We start from the raw sequence: 16,149 nt of genomic DNA, 5'->3' as shown, positions 1-16,149 counted from the left end.
AGGAAACGCAAGATGAGGGCATTTGTAAAAATCAAACAAAAAAATCGTTTCTTGTTTTTGTGTGCTTGAAGTTTTGTTTACTCCAAGAGATCATTTACATGAATATATATTGTGCTGAAGCCTCATGATCAAATAAGTGTAAATAAGGGCGTGTGATTTACGTAATTGCCTCTTGGGGATAAATAAAGTTATTTCAGATTCTGATTCCGTGTGGGACAGGATTTTTTTTTACTGTTGTGGCGACCTCCATCTGTTTACACACATCATGGAGAATTGGATGGAGATTAGGGTTGTGCCAGTAATAGTTTTAACTCCCTGTGTTGTGGATCTTTTGTGTTTGGGCGAGGGTTAGTGTTATCTGGAGCTGGGGTCAGTGTCAGACCAACTGTGAGTAAAAAGCAGGAAAAGACTCGAGATTCAGGGGCAGAACTTTAATAAACATACCTTGTTCTTTCAGTTTTTTAGAAGAAATTATAAAAGTGAACTTTTACTAATTTAAAATTATAAAATGAGATGCGACGAAGTGAGGAGGAAGTGCAGGGTGGTTTAATCTCTATCGGGGGGGGGGGGGGGGGGGGGGGGGGGGCGGTAATCTCCCATATTAAAGACCGCCAGATTGAGGTTAGAGAAAAGTGTGTTTTACATACATTGTTTGGAATGTTTTTTTGTGAACACACATGCATTATGGGGAATATTTTTTCACTACTTTACTGAAATATCAAATTCATGGTGAAGACATGATTTCAAGTCAGATTGCTTAATTCTGTGTGTGTGTGTGTGTGTGTGTGTGTGTGTGTGTGTGTGTGTGTGTGTGTGTGTGTGTGTGTGTGTGTGTGTGTGTGTTTACCAGGAAGATGAAGTCAGGCCTCTTGTTGTTGATGGAGATGGGCGATCGGCTGAGCGAGGTGGACGTGTCGTCGGAGCTCTGGGAGGACGAATGTCGGAAAGTCTGACCGGTCAGCTTGGTGTCGTACAGTTGATCTTCAAACTCTGCGCACACAAACCACAAAAGCCCGCATGAAGCATGCGGCATAACATTTCCATGCAACCACACAAGCAGGAGCAAGTTTGCTTTCTTGCAGTGCAGAAGTGAAACACCAAACTCACACAGCAGCAGATATCCTATGTGCTTGGCTGAGAGTGCATCACACTGTTTTTCTCCCGTGACTCCTGCTGCAACTTCAGCCGAGGAACATTCAAGGACTCCCTCAGTCTGCGTTTAATCCTCTGGCGAGCACCGGCCCTTTCTTTCCTTTCATCCTCTGGCATGTGACTCTTTCTCTACTTCTGTGTCCGTCTCACACGGCATTTATATCGACATCTGACTGTTTTTCCTTGTCCGGCAGCTTAGATGGCTCTCCCTCAGGCCATTGTAAACAGATTCCTAACCCCCACCTCCCCCGCCTTTACCCACACCCACCACACACTCCCCGTCACAACCCCTGAGCCAATCCCTAACCCCCAAAACACACCCCCAACCTATTTTCCCCCCACTTTCCACTAAGCTGGCTCACACACACACACACACACACACACACACACACACACACACACACACACACACACACACACACACACACACACACACACACACACACACACACACACACAGCGTCGCTGAGCCAGCTGTGTCACTGAGGTGAAGAGTTTCGAGTTGAATATGGAATATGGATTCTTTACTGGTGGCGCGTTGTTGCCCTGAAACAGCAGATGGCGGGTGACAACAGTTGCACCTCATCCAACACACACGAATTCCCCGCCTGTCGTTGGTGTCCGGGTGCGACATGCAGCAGCTTCTATTTCCACACAAATACATAGGTACTTTCAGAGAGGGTGCAAACAGGTAGATTTGCCTTGTGCAGTGATTAAAAGGGAACAGATAGATACATTGTGTATTTCAAGTTTGGGTGACATGAAGGTGTAGTGATGAGCACCATGTGTGGAATCTGCATGGATGTATGGACTTTATCAAGATTCCTCAATCCCAAAACATCCGATTTAAACTAAATCTGGTTATTCAACAAAATCCCCTCATAAGAATTTGAGTATTGTCATGTTGGTATGAGGCAAACCTGCCGCCACACTGGCAGTTAATGCAAAAGGCTGCAGGAAAACAACCAGCGCAGACATTTTACCACCGCACTGTCCTCGCTTCACTGGCTCTTCTTATTTCAGTGTTTACCAATAAACTCGCTTCGCGGCCTTGCTACGTTTTATCGCTCTCATCTGCTGCAACCTCTCATCTCACCTGTGGCCCCGTCCACACCAGACTAAACCATCCCTTTTCTCCCCGTCGTTCTTAAAAAGTATCCCGACAACACGGCACTATGAATATGATTCAAAACAATGTAGTACACATGCCAGGCTTATAGGTGGCGCTGTAACTCTGCCACAGAAATACACCAAAAATGGAGAGGAAGACCAGGAGCATGTAAAAATGGATAAATTGACAAATCTTGCCTTATTAAAGCGACGAGCATCAGTAGCTTCAGCAGCTCGACCTGGAGCAGGTAGTCCGCCATCGCTGTGAAAGGACATCGTGGGGTTATCGGGTCGAGAGGCGGGGCGATGACATCATTGTTTTCAGCTAATGTGCGTCTTGCCCATCCACACGTCAACGGCGAGGTGGTGTTCTCAAATTTCTTTACTCTGCAACCCGTTTTCAAAACAATGCCGTTTTAAGGCTCTTCAAACGCCGCGCAGTGCGGATGATAGGACAAAAATGATCTCTCAGGTCTGCTAACTGACTCCTAAATGCAGAAACAAAAACAAGGCCGAAGGTGTTTTTGCAGAAGTGCCCATTAAACTCAGGGACCAGCTACTCCTGTGTCGTCGTATGCTTCAGACAACTTTTATAGCCAATGGACGTTCTCGTACAACTTCATCAATTAAGGAAAGAAGAAACTCTTTCCAATACTATACGTCCCATAGTGCCTATAGAACTGTGATTCTCAAACTGCAGTACATATGCTACGAGCGGTTCGTGAGCTCCCTCTAGTGGTACGTAGGTGCAAGTGATAAACATTTTTTAAATAAAATGGATCTTAAAAATATTAATTAAATTGTAAAACTCATACAAAACATAGAATGAAAAATATAGACCGATTGCTTCTCAGCATTTTGGCAAAGATCAAGTGTCGAAAATATAAAACATAGGAAATTCATATTTAGAATTAGTGTCGTCATTCTTTTATATCGGTCTCAATATCAGCCAGCGACATCCGGTTCGTCCAGTGAGTGTGCAAATACTTGATTAGTTACACTGTGTGAGAAGAGTAACAGAGGCTGGAGATGAAGCGCCTGTTGTAATGTTACCGCTTCGCACAGTGTGGCTGTGGTTGGCAGCAATTATCAATAAATAATCCTCATAATGAGAGTAAACGTGCTTCCTTTGTAAACTGTTCATAGTTAAATAAAGTAAACCTCCGCTGCCGTGTGCTCAGGTCAGCCATAATGATACTGTGAAAACTTTGAGAACTACTCTACTAAACCATTATTACTCTGAACTGTTAAACATAACTCGAAATAAAAAAAGATATTACTAATTGATATGTATGATGTACTCAGACATATAGTATATCCTGTAGCAATGGGTTGGATGGCCCGCTTTGGCAACCCGTAGGCTCCTGCACTGGTACTCTTTTTTTATAAGGCAATGCTTGGTCTGCTTCCCTGTTATTTATGTGTTTTTATCATGCAGAGAAGTACCGAACAGTATTCTTTGCGTCCCAGGACCTTTTTATGCTCTCTGTCCCAAATGGTCGGACTGAAAATGGGAAAAGGGCTTTTGGGTATTCTGCACCTTCGGCCTGGAATCTGTTGCATAACGACTTAAAGCTCAAGGAGCTGGTGTCCTTAAATGTTTTTAAATCTAAAATGAAAGACTTTGACGCGGACTCTATAAGATGTTGATGTTTTAGCTCAGCTGTCTGAACATCTGACAACTTTTATGACTCGTAGATGGCTCTATTTTAATCCACGGTGCTGTGCTTTTGTAAATTGTACTTCTGTGTCTCTTTGTATTTGTGTCTGTAACTTTGTGTTTTTACTGCTGCCTGTCTTGGCCAGGTCTCCCTTGGAAAAGAGGTTCTTAATCTCAATGGGACCAACCTGGTTAAATAAAGGTTGATAAAAATAAATAATGACCAATATATCTTCGAATAACGGAATCATTTTGCACATTTTAAATGGATTTAATGTAAGATTGTATTGTGCAAATGATGTGATCAAATAGTAATAAAAAAGAGTGAGTGGTGTAGAATATGTATCTTTAATGAATAAATATGATGATTAAGAGATCCATTATTCTATTTTTAATAAGCAGGCCCAAAAACTGCATAAAAAGCTTCTATTTCAAAGCTTGTATTTACATTATTGGTTGCAGTTAATAGATTTTCAAAGGATATTTTTGATACCACTTCAAAAAAATTGCAAATTTCTCCACATGCGAGATAAATAAAGGGATATCTTATCTTAAAAAAAATAATCAATAACAACGAAACATTATTCCGAAAATGTTATTTTGATTTTGGCTCAAATATTTAATTACCCTATGGGCAACTTATTGAATTATTAACGTGATATCATTTTAAATGCACAACCTCATCATGTTTCATTCCTGGTTGTTCCACATCTGCAACTCATTCTGCTCCGTCCTCAGCTTTTGATGGTACATTGAAATCTCTTCACAATCCAAATGCATGATCACTTCCATCTCTTCCTGACTTTAACTTGGATGAAGAAGTGATAGAAGTTGGATGAAAACACTGGTTCAGGTTGCAGGTGGAGATAAAGTCCCATCAGTTCATTCATTCATACAGACTTTATGCAGCGTTGGGTTGAGGGGAGCTCTAACTGACAGGAGGCTTGTTATACGTCTGTTAATAACACACAGGAAATTTACGGTCACAAATGTTTTGGGAGATGAAGTAAGAAAATTCTGAGGCAAGAGTGCCAACCACAACCCTACTGAACGAACTCCATCTCTCTGTTTCAAAATCAGCTGCTGGTTTTATCCAAATATCATGGATCAACTTGTTTAAGGTGAATTATCTCTGTGTTACGCTTCAAAAACAATTGAAAGATTAAGATTAAGGTAAAAACAAGCTTTCTATGCACATTGAAATTGATTTACTGTCACAACCCACACAACAAAACAAGAGTATCTCCACTCAATCCATTAAATTCTAACCTGGAGTTTCCTAAATTGATCACACAGAAGACAATATATTTACAAACAAACATCAAACTGTTTTTATGTTTTGCAAACTGACGTCATTTTCAGAAACCTGCCGCAAGGGATTCTGGGATATGAAAGAGGGTGTTGTGGCAGCTCCAGAGGATATATCAACATTTGACCGATTCAGGCCGAGAAAAAAAACTGAGTTTCTCAAAGAAAGAGTCTTCAAGCCACAAAAATAGTCTTAAATGTTGTCAAACAGAGATGTCAGCAATCCCAGGTATCGTTCACGAAATTTAAATTCTTGAAATACGTTTTTGTATGAGTGTATGATGAATTTCCTTCAGAAAGGTATTGACAAGGTATTAGAGGGTTTCCCATGTCGAGTCTTGCAGAGCAACTTTAATATGTCATGGCACAAACTATATTCTATACTGTAATTTCTTGTCAATTTTCAAGTAATTTTTTATGGTTTCTACAGGTATATTTACAGTAAAATATAGAATGAAGTTTTTACTTGTAGAAGTAACAGTTCTAACAGTATCAATACATTTATACCATAATTTTCCAGCAGTGCTCTGGTAACTACAGCTTCCCGTATTTCGACGTAAAAACAACTGTTTTCTTCACAATGTGGAGAAAAAGAGGGAATTCTGAGGTTTACATCCGACATATACACATTCATAAAAGATACAGCTGCTCAAAATGAACAGGAAATCTCCTCAGTGATGACTTTTACTTAGAATGTCTCACCAGAGTCCACCTCACATGATAACCGTCATCTAATCCGTTGATGTCAACATATTTAGTTTAAATTCTGAAGCGAGTGGAGCCCACAGTTTAGCACCAACATCAGATGGACAAAGTTCTAACAGATGTTCCTTCATCTCAGGAGAAATGAAAGATGTTGACTGTTGTGGAACAGCCGCATCATTCTCAGTCCCTGGAAAACGTGGGGAAACACTTTTCCTGAGCCGGTTGAAAAACAGACTTTCTGCAGAGCACATGTGGTGAAGCGGCGGTGACTTATGGCTGCTCCGCGGCCCAAACGTCTGCTCAACTCGTTCAGGCATGCGAGGAGTTCGCTTAAAGTTTGGCAGGTGTCAGATTCAAGCGGGTACAGGCAACGTGGGAGAGTTTTGCAGTCTGGAAAACAGAGTAGTGAATTAATATAAGGCAGCACAGGCTGAAAACACAAAGAGATAATGATGTGTTTTTGTAACAGGGTAGGCAGTCCACCCACCCACAGGTTGTTGTTTTTTTTTTACGTTTTTAATGGCACTTAGAATCATTTCTGTTGACATCTGCGATGTGAGAAAGCGCCAGAACGAGAGTAAAAAAGAGTAAAAACATTCATATGATCTTGCTCATTGTAGAGCAATTGCGCCTTTATACTTGAGAGGAAACAGGACGGCCTTTCCACAAGGCAGAACTTTGACAAGCTTCACCGTGGATTAGGGTGACGTAGCGTTCAGCTCCGACACCGTGCACTGTGAAGGTTATTCAGCTGTGGCTGAAAATATGTTCTACCCTCACAGACGGTAGACGTTATACAGCAGACATGTGAGGAGACGCCATTGAGGATGAGAAACTGCGGCAACAAGGTGAGGATTACGTCACGTCGGCTGCTGGTCTTTGTGTCCCCAGGTGACCTTTTCCGAACCTTTTCCACTTGTATTGTCTTTTACATATGTATTAAGGAATTATAGTGTTGAGGACGAAAGAATGAAAAAGAATCAATTCATGATTCATGGCTGTTTAGGTGGTTGGGGACAGGCAGGGCAGAGGTTTGGAGGGCTGCTCACAAGGTGTGAGCCTTAGGCTACCATCGCAAACTCTGGCCACCTTTCACACATAGAGCTCGGAGCGAGGCTTTGTCCATTAATCCCAATAAGCATCAACCAAAATCCGCTAAACCGAGATGCAACGGATTTTCCTTGAAAAGCACAATATCAAGTTATTCCATCAGTTCTTTATCGGTATAGTCTGTACTATAGTTCCTTCAGTTCTTTATTGATAGAACGTCTGGCTCAGGGGTCTGAAACCTTTATGACCAAAAGAGTCCCTTTTAGTCACTTTCCACCAGATCAAATTTAACTTGAGCTGCAAAACAAAGCTCTTAAAGTTTCATATAGAATTTTGATATTGCAGCATAGACTGTGTTTTATGCTGCAATTATAAAATTTCAACATTTTCAGCTGTTTTTGTACAAGTTTAGCTGTTTCAACCTTTTAAAGAAATTTTTTCAGCCTTTTTATTAGTTTTGTTTTATCATTTTAGCTGTTTTAACTATTTTGACTCTTAAGCAGTTTTATGTGTTTTTCCTCTGTTTTAAGCTTTTTTTTTTCATTTAGAAATCCTCATCATGTTTTTTATGGTTTCTTTTTCCCATTTCTTGTGGTTTTATCTTTTTTCTTTTAAATTCATTTTAGCCATTTTAGTTGTGCTTTTTTCAAAAGCCCTTTTCAGCCCAGAGTTAAAAGTCCTTCTGAAAATGTCTTTGTCTGCATAAATGAAATGAAAACAAGATTAAATGTTTAATTAAGTATAATTTAGTGAAAGCTTGATGGAGCCACTACAGAAGGGCCAAAGAGCCACATGTAGCTGCAGAGCCGCAGGTTGCAGACACCTGAACTAACTATTACTTAAAGAGGCTGTTAAAACACAATCAAACAAAATGAGTATCTATAATTTAAGCCCTTTCTGTAAAGCTGTAGCAGTGACATGCTAATAACTGAATATTCACTATGACATTCATTTACACAGTTGGAGAGCTGTTGTCTCAATCTACTTACCAAACTCTGAGCGTTAAACCAAGCTGTCTGAGTTATTTTGTCACTACACTCCTGTTTACTAACTAAAAACTCTTTTCAGTTTCTGTTTTAAAAAAATGCTTGAACATTTGAAGATATAAACCAGGAATCATAAACTTTGATCAGAAAAAATTCATCTTCACTACTGGTGAGGCCAAATTGTAACCAAGCACATCTACCACAAGGATCTATTAACATTACTGTAGTTGATTTATCGAAAATTATTAATCATGCATCTCTAATTTTGTTCAATATACATGCATTCCATAAAAGTTTTTACCAGATAATACTAGTAATAGCAATTTTGAGTAATTTCATATAATAATAATGATTTTTTATAATTTTTCTATATTCTGTCCAGAAGTGAAAAGATTCACACTTTAATTAAACACGCTGCTATTAACTATCCCTACGTTGAGTAAAGGTATCAAAATGTATTTACAATCACTCGATAATTTTACTTTAAAAACTCACTTTATCCCTCAACAAAGTACTTTTACCTGAAACAGCATGAAAATCACCAGTTAATGTATTTTTTAAATTGCCTTTTTTTAACCACAGTTGTTTCCCTCTAAAGGTAAATTTCTGCTTAAAATCAGACTTGCACAATATTACCAAAACTGAAAATAGCATTTTAAAGTTTGCTTGTTTATTTGCTCTTTTTCAGATTCCTTTGGAAGCTGTTCGACTTTTCAATCTTGTTTTACGGAGACACTGGCTGTTTGCATCCATCAAACTAACACACACACACACGCACGCACGCACGCACGCGCACACACCCACACACACACACACACACACACACACACACACACACACACACACACACACACACACACACACACACACACACACACACACACACACACACACACACACACAGGCCCGGAGAAATGAGGCGTCAGCAAGAGTCCAGTGAACTGCATGATGAGGGAGAGGAAGAAAGAAGGAAGAAGACCAGGAGTGATGGAGAAGCAAATACAGCTAAAAAAAGAGGAAAGGACGGTGACACATATGGGGGGGATGAAGCTCAACAGGATGAAGAAAAGTACATGAAAAAAGACCTCGAAGGGAAATAAAATTAGGAAAACCTGCAGAGAAATATGAAAAAACATGACAAAAAGAGACAAATGAACGATAAATATCGACGAAGGTTTCAGAAAAAGAAAAAAGTATATACATGAGAAGAAAAGGGGAGAGAAATAAGAAGAGGAGTCAAAGCATGATGAGTTAATAGAAAAGCAGAGGAGGAGGAGGAAGAGGAAGGGAATTCACAGGAGATGGCACATAAACCAGGCTCAATCTGTCTACAACTCACACAGGGAGGGAGATGCTGGCAGAGCTGCTCGAGTACAGAAAACGTAAAAATAGGATCCACCATGTTTCTGATTAATCTCACATTCAAAAGCATCACTCACTTGTTCCTGCAGTCCGACTGGAACTGACTCGGCCGACTCAACAGCTTTGGTACCATGTTTAAAGATGGTATGCAATGAGTGGCTCCCTCAGAAGTTCAGAAATAAACTCACCAGCAGAGTGTTTTGACTCAGCAATGTTGCAGCTTTTAGTCACATTAAGGATCTGGATGCGTTTCCTGCCTCTTCAGCTGCTGCAGCGTCAGTGTGAAGGAAACAGCGAGTGGAAGCATGAAAATAGCCACTGTGATGGAAGCACTGACCAGCAGAAGACGAGTTCAGGGAAGGAAACAGCTCAGGAGATGGAAGGTAAACAGTGTAGATCCATGATTCAGTCAGTCAGTCAGTCTCCACTGAGCAGCATGGATAAATGACTGCAGGGGAATGGTGGGAAAATACAGCAGGGGAGGATGTATGCTGCTCGTGTTCGGGGTGTAAAGGTATCACTCCCACTCTCACACACACACACACGCACGCGCGCACGCACGCACACACACACACACACACAGTGAGCATTTCAGGACAGCCTACCCAGCCCCCTTTTGTGTGTCCAGACAAGCCAGCCGAGCGCTCATGCATCACTAACCTGTATATTGTGTGTGTGTGTGTGTGTGTGTGTGTGTGTGTGTGTGTGTGTGTGTGTGTGTGTGTGTGTGCCTTTCTAGTGTTAATGTGTATATGGAAGTGGACAAGTGAGTTTTACTGTGTTATTTTCATAATTGTAAATAATTTTTTCAGATTATAGAACTTTTTGTGACCCCCCCTCCTCCTTCCCATTGTTTACATGAACAAATCGGCATCTCTGCATACAGTGCACCCATTCATGGAGCGGCTCACCCATCCTCGACAATAGCACCCGGTCGTGTCAAATTTGGGTCACCCTTTCTTCTCCCCGCCACGAAGACGAAGGGGGAGAAAGATGGAAATTAACAATACTCTTCATTCAGCAGAGCCAGAGTGCTTGTTTGTTTTTGTACTTCATGTGCATTCCACCGTGTGTGTGTGTGTGTGTGTGTGTGTGTGTGTGTGTGTGTGTGTGTGTGTGTGTGTGTGTGTGTGTGTGTGTGTGTGTGTGCGGGGGGGGGGGGGCTGCACCAATATTCATGCCACGTCTTTGCCCCCGTGACTTAGCATGCACAATTGATCAATCCATTAGTGAGGAATAGGAGGCTGGTGTTTGTTGGTGTGGGTGTGAGGACGACGTACGAGGACGGTTGTGACCTACTAGGAGACACTCGGTGGTTTAGTAGCCTAGTTTAAGTTGGTTATGAGGAAACCACGAGGAGAGTACTGATCCAATTATTGGGCCCCCTTTTGTACCGGCACAGATGTAGCTCTGATCTTTGTCAGTAATGCAAGATTATTTACGCTTTTCATTGTAACTCCACGGGAAGGGTAGAAAACTCTCATTGGGTCCTTTTTGAAATAAATAAGGCATTTTTATTTTTGAGTTGGTAACTGAATAAAAGGACAGTGCAAGTATAGCAAAGGTATCTGTGCAATAACTTCAGCGGAGGCTTTATAAGTCACCTATTTTCCATTGAGCTCTCTCCAAGTGTGAGCAGAAGCAGAGGAACCACAGGACCAAACTGAAATCGTCCTTTCATCAGTTTAGATAAGAGGGCACCGAGTGGTGTTGGGGTTTGGACTCTTGAAGGCCAGGTCTACCCATTGCTAGGTATTTACAAAAACAGATACAGTAAAACCTCTGCTAAAGGGACCTAAAATCCCCTGAAGATAGTGACCTCTCTTCGGAGGGACACATCATGAGGACAAATTACTGACCAGTTGATATTGAACGAACCAAGCACCCAATATGTTATGGAAGAAACACACTTCTTTAAAAGCACAGGCAGGCAGCGGCAGGCCCATTTCAGTGTCAAGCAGGGGCGTCAAACTAATTTTACTTCAGGGGCTACATACAGTCCAGTTTTATCTTGAGTGGGCTAGAAGGGTAAAATATTGCCATAATAACCTTTAAATTTACACTTGAAAGTTTTTCTTTGTTGTGGCGCACAGTGCATGGGATGAAGTTGATTATATTTTTGAAGATCAAACAATTAGTACTGAAAATGCTCTCAACATAAAGCCAATTTTAATGAAGCAATCTTGTGAAAATACGGTGAAAACTCAAAAAAAAAAAAAAAAAAACCAACTATAAATCTTATATAACCACCTTGCTTGGGGGTTTGGCTGGATACTCCAGCCCAAGTATTTTGTCCATTTGAGTGTTGCTCAGCTTGAAATTTGCCAGGAAAACCAGTCCGTTGTCCACGTTTGGCCGGTTGTCCGCTCATTAAGCTGCATTAACATTTAAATACAGTCCTGCACACTAAAACATCTGTTCAGGGTTTCCGCTCTTATCAGGTCCGCTCATCAGAGTTTCTACCGTATACTATTCTTCACGGTAGCCCCAGGACCTCTGCACACTAGATTCACCTGTGTAATCACATTTGTAAAACTAGATTTCAAAAACACACGGTGATAATAAAGCAAGTTGTAGTAATTCTGATAAAATAGACCGAAACACCCACTCATTGAACATTTTTGACAATTCTACTGCGCTCCAGCATGACAAAGACATCAAATTCTACGGGCGTTGTTTTGTTTTTGTTTTTGTAACATATAAAATCACCATCTCAAAGTGTCCTACATACGCTACGCCTGGTTGCACAATTTAAGCCAGCAGTTTGAATGAGCGAAGCCGGGGAGAGTGTGTATGTCTCACCCCAGCTGGACGCCTAGAAAACAAGCTTGAGGGACGTCAGGGGAGATTAATATGGAGTATGTTTCAATCAGTTAGCACGTGAAAAATTCAGCTGAATCCACCAACTTGGAAGGACTGAACCCCCAAAGAAGTTAAATACGGTATACAGACCATACGGTACACACTATTAAGATTTCACGAGGCCAGCTACATCAGTTTGATGTTCAAGGACACACTGACCCTCTCACCACTTTCCAAGACTTTAAGGCCTTTGCAGATTCAAACCACTTGATTTTCTAGTCACACTTGAGGTTCTTCTACCATAAAGCTACTGTCGCCTTCACCTCTGTTTGATCAGCGCCAGCTTCATTTGAGATCTTGACAGGTTCTCCTAAATGCAAATGCAAATAAGCGCGTCACCCTTCAGCCTGTGCTCCAAAAACTCTGCAGGAAAACAAACAAGGACAGGCAGGCCGGTCTCCCCAGATTCACAGCGCTGTCAGTCCAATGAAAAGCTCAGCAGAGGGAGAACTGAAACAGGTTCGACAAGCAGACTCTATTACTGAAGAGAAAAGCAATATTTTGTGGTTCAGTCACAAACACACCTCACGATTATAAAGGTCAGTCACTAATAAAAGTTCAAACAATCCATAAATCCTCCAGGAAGGGCACCGCTTGCTGTCAAAGCTGCTGCTGCAGGCTGTGTTTTAGTGAGACAACAAGGACTCATCTCAACTGCCTGTTCACCGACCAATTCCATTCTAAACGCTGAACGTCTGCTTTAATTTAATGTTCCGGTAATGAACTGTTTGCAATATAGTGAAGGAAACACAGTGGAGGAGAGAGTAGCACTGTCGCTCCACACAATGAGTCTTCCACATTTGTATCCAGGAAAGGTCTTTCTCTGAACTTGATTATTTTAATCATGACAGGCGTCAGCTACGAGATGTGGCGGCTTATATCACAAACTAGAACGGGCACTTGGTAGAGAGCATACATTCACCAACGCCACATTTGTCACCATGGAAACCAAAGGATTACAAGGTTATTTGACCCACCCCTCCACTCCTTCCATCATTTGTCATGGTCTTTTGAACTGCTTCATGTTATCACTGTTTGACACTGATGTACACACATTTTACAATTTCTATGTGACCCCCCCTGACCTTTGACCCCCAACCGCCAACCAGGGTGATGATGTCACTGCATCATCTGGCAAAACAGAGTATAAGGCATTGAAACTAAACTCACAGCGGTCAGAGCTGAAAGAACAGATCAGCGAACAGATCAGCGATCAATTGTACAGTTACATCTGAACATGTTAAATAAGCGCATCCTCTCCACCAGTGAAACTTGTTTTTTCACTTCGTTACAAAGTTTTCTTAAGAGATGCGACTCATACTCAGGTGTAACTTATAGTCTGGAGAAATGAAATCATGTTGGGAGTACAAGTATAATCAGAACGCACCCTGAAAGCTCTCAAATAACTTTTCAACACAACAAAGCCTATCGCACAAAGAAATATCCAAAACTGGAAGAACTTAAAAGATGCAGGATAACAAGTGACTAGAAACTCCCAGTGATACATTTTACATCTACATCTACAGTTTTCTATATGTGGCCTCCAGTATAAATAAAAAACTGAAAAATAGTTTACACTCCTGGTATAAAAAGATGTGTATGTGGAAACTATTCAATTCTTCAGCATGCACTGTGAAGAATTAACTTGGACTCTGCCAACACCAACAAAATGAAATATAAGAAACAATTCGGGCAAAGACTCAATATAAATCTAATTTATCACTTAATTGATTTATGTTTATGTCAAATTTTCGAAGCGGGGATGTGACGGGGGGGGGGGGGGGGGTGTCGAGGTCAACGTGTGCCAGAGAGGATTCAAAATCGAAGCAACACCATTTCCCCAGTATCAGCGTTCTCCACTTAATCAATGCTCCACCTGTTCCTTAATGTGTATTGACCACGGCAGAACCTTATCAGCCCGTCTGTATCACCGCTAGCATTTGCTTGGCCACTCCGCAGCACAATTAAATGGCCGCCGTGACATTTTATAGTCAGGTTAGTGCAGGCTGGGAAGCTTTATCTGGTTGTTTGCATTGACTCAGACCTTCTCCGACTGAAATAAAGGGTCACCTTGACATTTTTAGAGTTGGGCTGGTTATACAACACTGGTTTCTTTCTTATTAGAGCACTGAGAGGTTGCAGCATTAGCACTTTAAGCACTTGAGGTGAGTGTTGCCAACTATGATCAGTTATGCCAAGATAAAAGGTGTGCTGATGTGTGAAAAGTGAGAATATTTAAAGTGGATGTTACATTAAGTAGTAATTTGACTTGAGTTTTCTCACTGAAGTTCACGCTTTACTGACTCTCAGTGCTCCTGATTTCTCTGACCTACATCAGAAACTATAATGTAAACCTTGTTTTGGGAACTGCCTCATTTATCTGGTGGGATAGTGTGCTTCCAACTTTATGTTAAGTTTAAGAAGAGATTACAGTCTGTTTCAGGTAAATGGACTTCCTCTGTGTGAAGTGAAGTTCATGATAAAATTGTTGGACTCTTTAAAGTTCTTAAAGCTCAATGGAAAAAAGCATCAATCGTGAGTTTTGTTAAAAAAAGAAAAAATATATAAATATATAAATATATATATATATATATATATATATAATAGATTATAAATGTAGACAGACCAATAAAGAAGCATATTCATTCCATTGCACTGTAAAGTCACAATCAGAGCTGAGCATTAATGTTGAAACTGAAGACAACAATAATTTTAGTTTGTCATGATTGAGGACACAACATGTTTTTGAAGTGCATCGAGTCAAACATAACAATACAGGGAATCAACCTCATTAGTTTGGTGATAGAGTGAACAACCATGACACATTGGTGATATTTAAACTTCAGGATGATTGCTGATCTCACCACACACACAGTCATCGCTGTGCAGTCAACTATAATTAGCGTCCGAGCACCAAGCATAGGACCCTATTGGAACTCCTCAGAGTAATTGAGAAGTTCTCCCGACAAAGCAAAGGCATTTTTTGAGGGCCTGAACATACTTAAAAGTTGTGAAACTTTGCATACACACCATACCTGGTGAAAAATGGGATGTTTTGGGAGAAATACACGTGTGATTATCAAAATGGCTCAACAAGCCCCCGTTTCACATAGAGCTGCGGAATTCGGGGAACATATGTAACACCCCAAGATGCACAAAAAAGTCCAGCGGTACTCATATGAAAACCCAACAGGAAGAAAAATTGGTTATTGTGGCAAATTTTCACCCAAATTTGAAATTTTTCTAGGATAGTTCAATCCCACCAGGCTCTTGGGCTTGAGGTGAATTGTATAAGCTTAAAGATTAATTAAATGTGTAGATTTTGGTGACATCGGGTAAAAATCTTCAGTTTAGGGAGCATGTTTGACACTGGTGTAAAAACTAGTCCACAGTACACCTAAGTGATGCTGCCCCCTCACCCCACGCAAAACTCAGTGAAAATAGCCCCAATCATTGCTGGTTTGTGCAGAAAAAATTATCCTTTGTGCTGCTTTGGCTTTTAAGATAATAAATATATAATATTTGAAACAATTTTTATTCAATTTGGACATTGTGGGGGGGGGCTGTGTGAACTTAGATTGACCTTTAGAATATTATTTAATATCTTAAAAACGAACGCAGCAAAGATTGTTTTCGGCACAAACCAGCACAAACGATTGGACTATTTTCACTGAGTGGGATGGGGTCCAGCTTCATTTAGTTCACAGTACAGGTTACATTAACTTACTGCAGTAAAACCTGTAAGGAAACAGCTAAATAAACACAGACCAGTTAAAAAGATAAGAAAAATGTCAGTGACTAACCCATAAATAGGTCATAATTCCTGCAGTAGATCCTCAAGGTGCTTCCTGAGTCATAAAAAAGTGTTTAGTGACAAGAAGAAGAAGCGTGAGCCCCAACAGAGACCTGATGTTGACATTGTGGAGTCTGTCTTGGATTCCGTGAGCAGACTGA

General features: G+C 40.8%; 1 protein-coding gene across 1 annotated transcript in view; it reads right to left on the bottom strand.

The window, feature by feature from the left end:
* The window catches only part of nhsl2 (NHS-like 2), a gene marked incomplete at its 5' end in the record, with an annotated part of 163,476 nt that overhangs the window by 28,041 nt on the left and 119,286 nt on the right, over positions 1 to 16,149 (bottom strand). Inside the window, one exon of the mRNA XM_080486685.1 lies at positions 848 to 990. Within this exon, the coding sequence (XP_080342811.1) occupies positions 848 to 990 (143 nt within the window). The remainder of the gene's footprint in view (positions 1 to 847; positions 991 to 16,149) is intronic.

The sequence above is a fragment of the Lipophrys pholis genome, assembly GCF_963383615.2.
Source record: "Lipophrys pholis genome assembly, chromosome: 18".
Lineage (NCBI taxonomy): Eukaryota > Metazoa > Chordata > Actinopteri > Blenniiformes > Blenniidae > Lipophrys > Lipophrys pholis.
The sequence above is the reverse complement of the archived record's forward strand: the minus strand, read 5'-3'. Positions and strand labels throughout refer to the sequence as shown.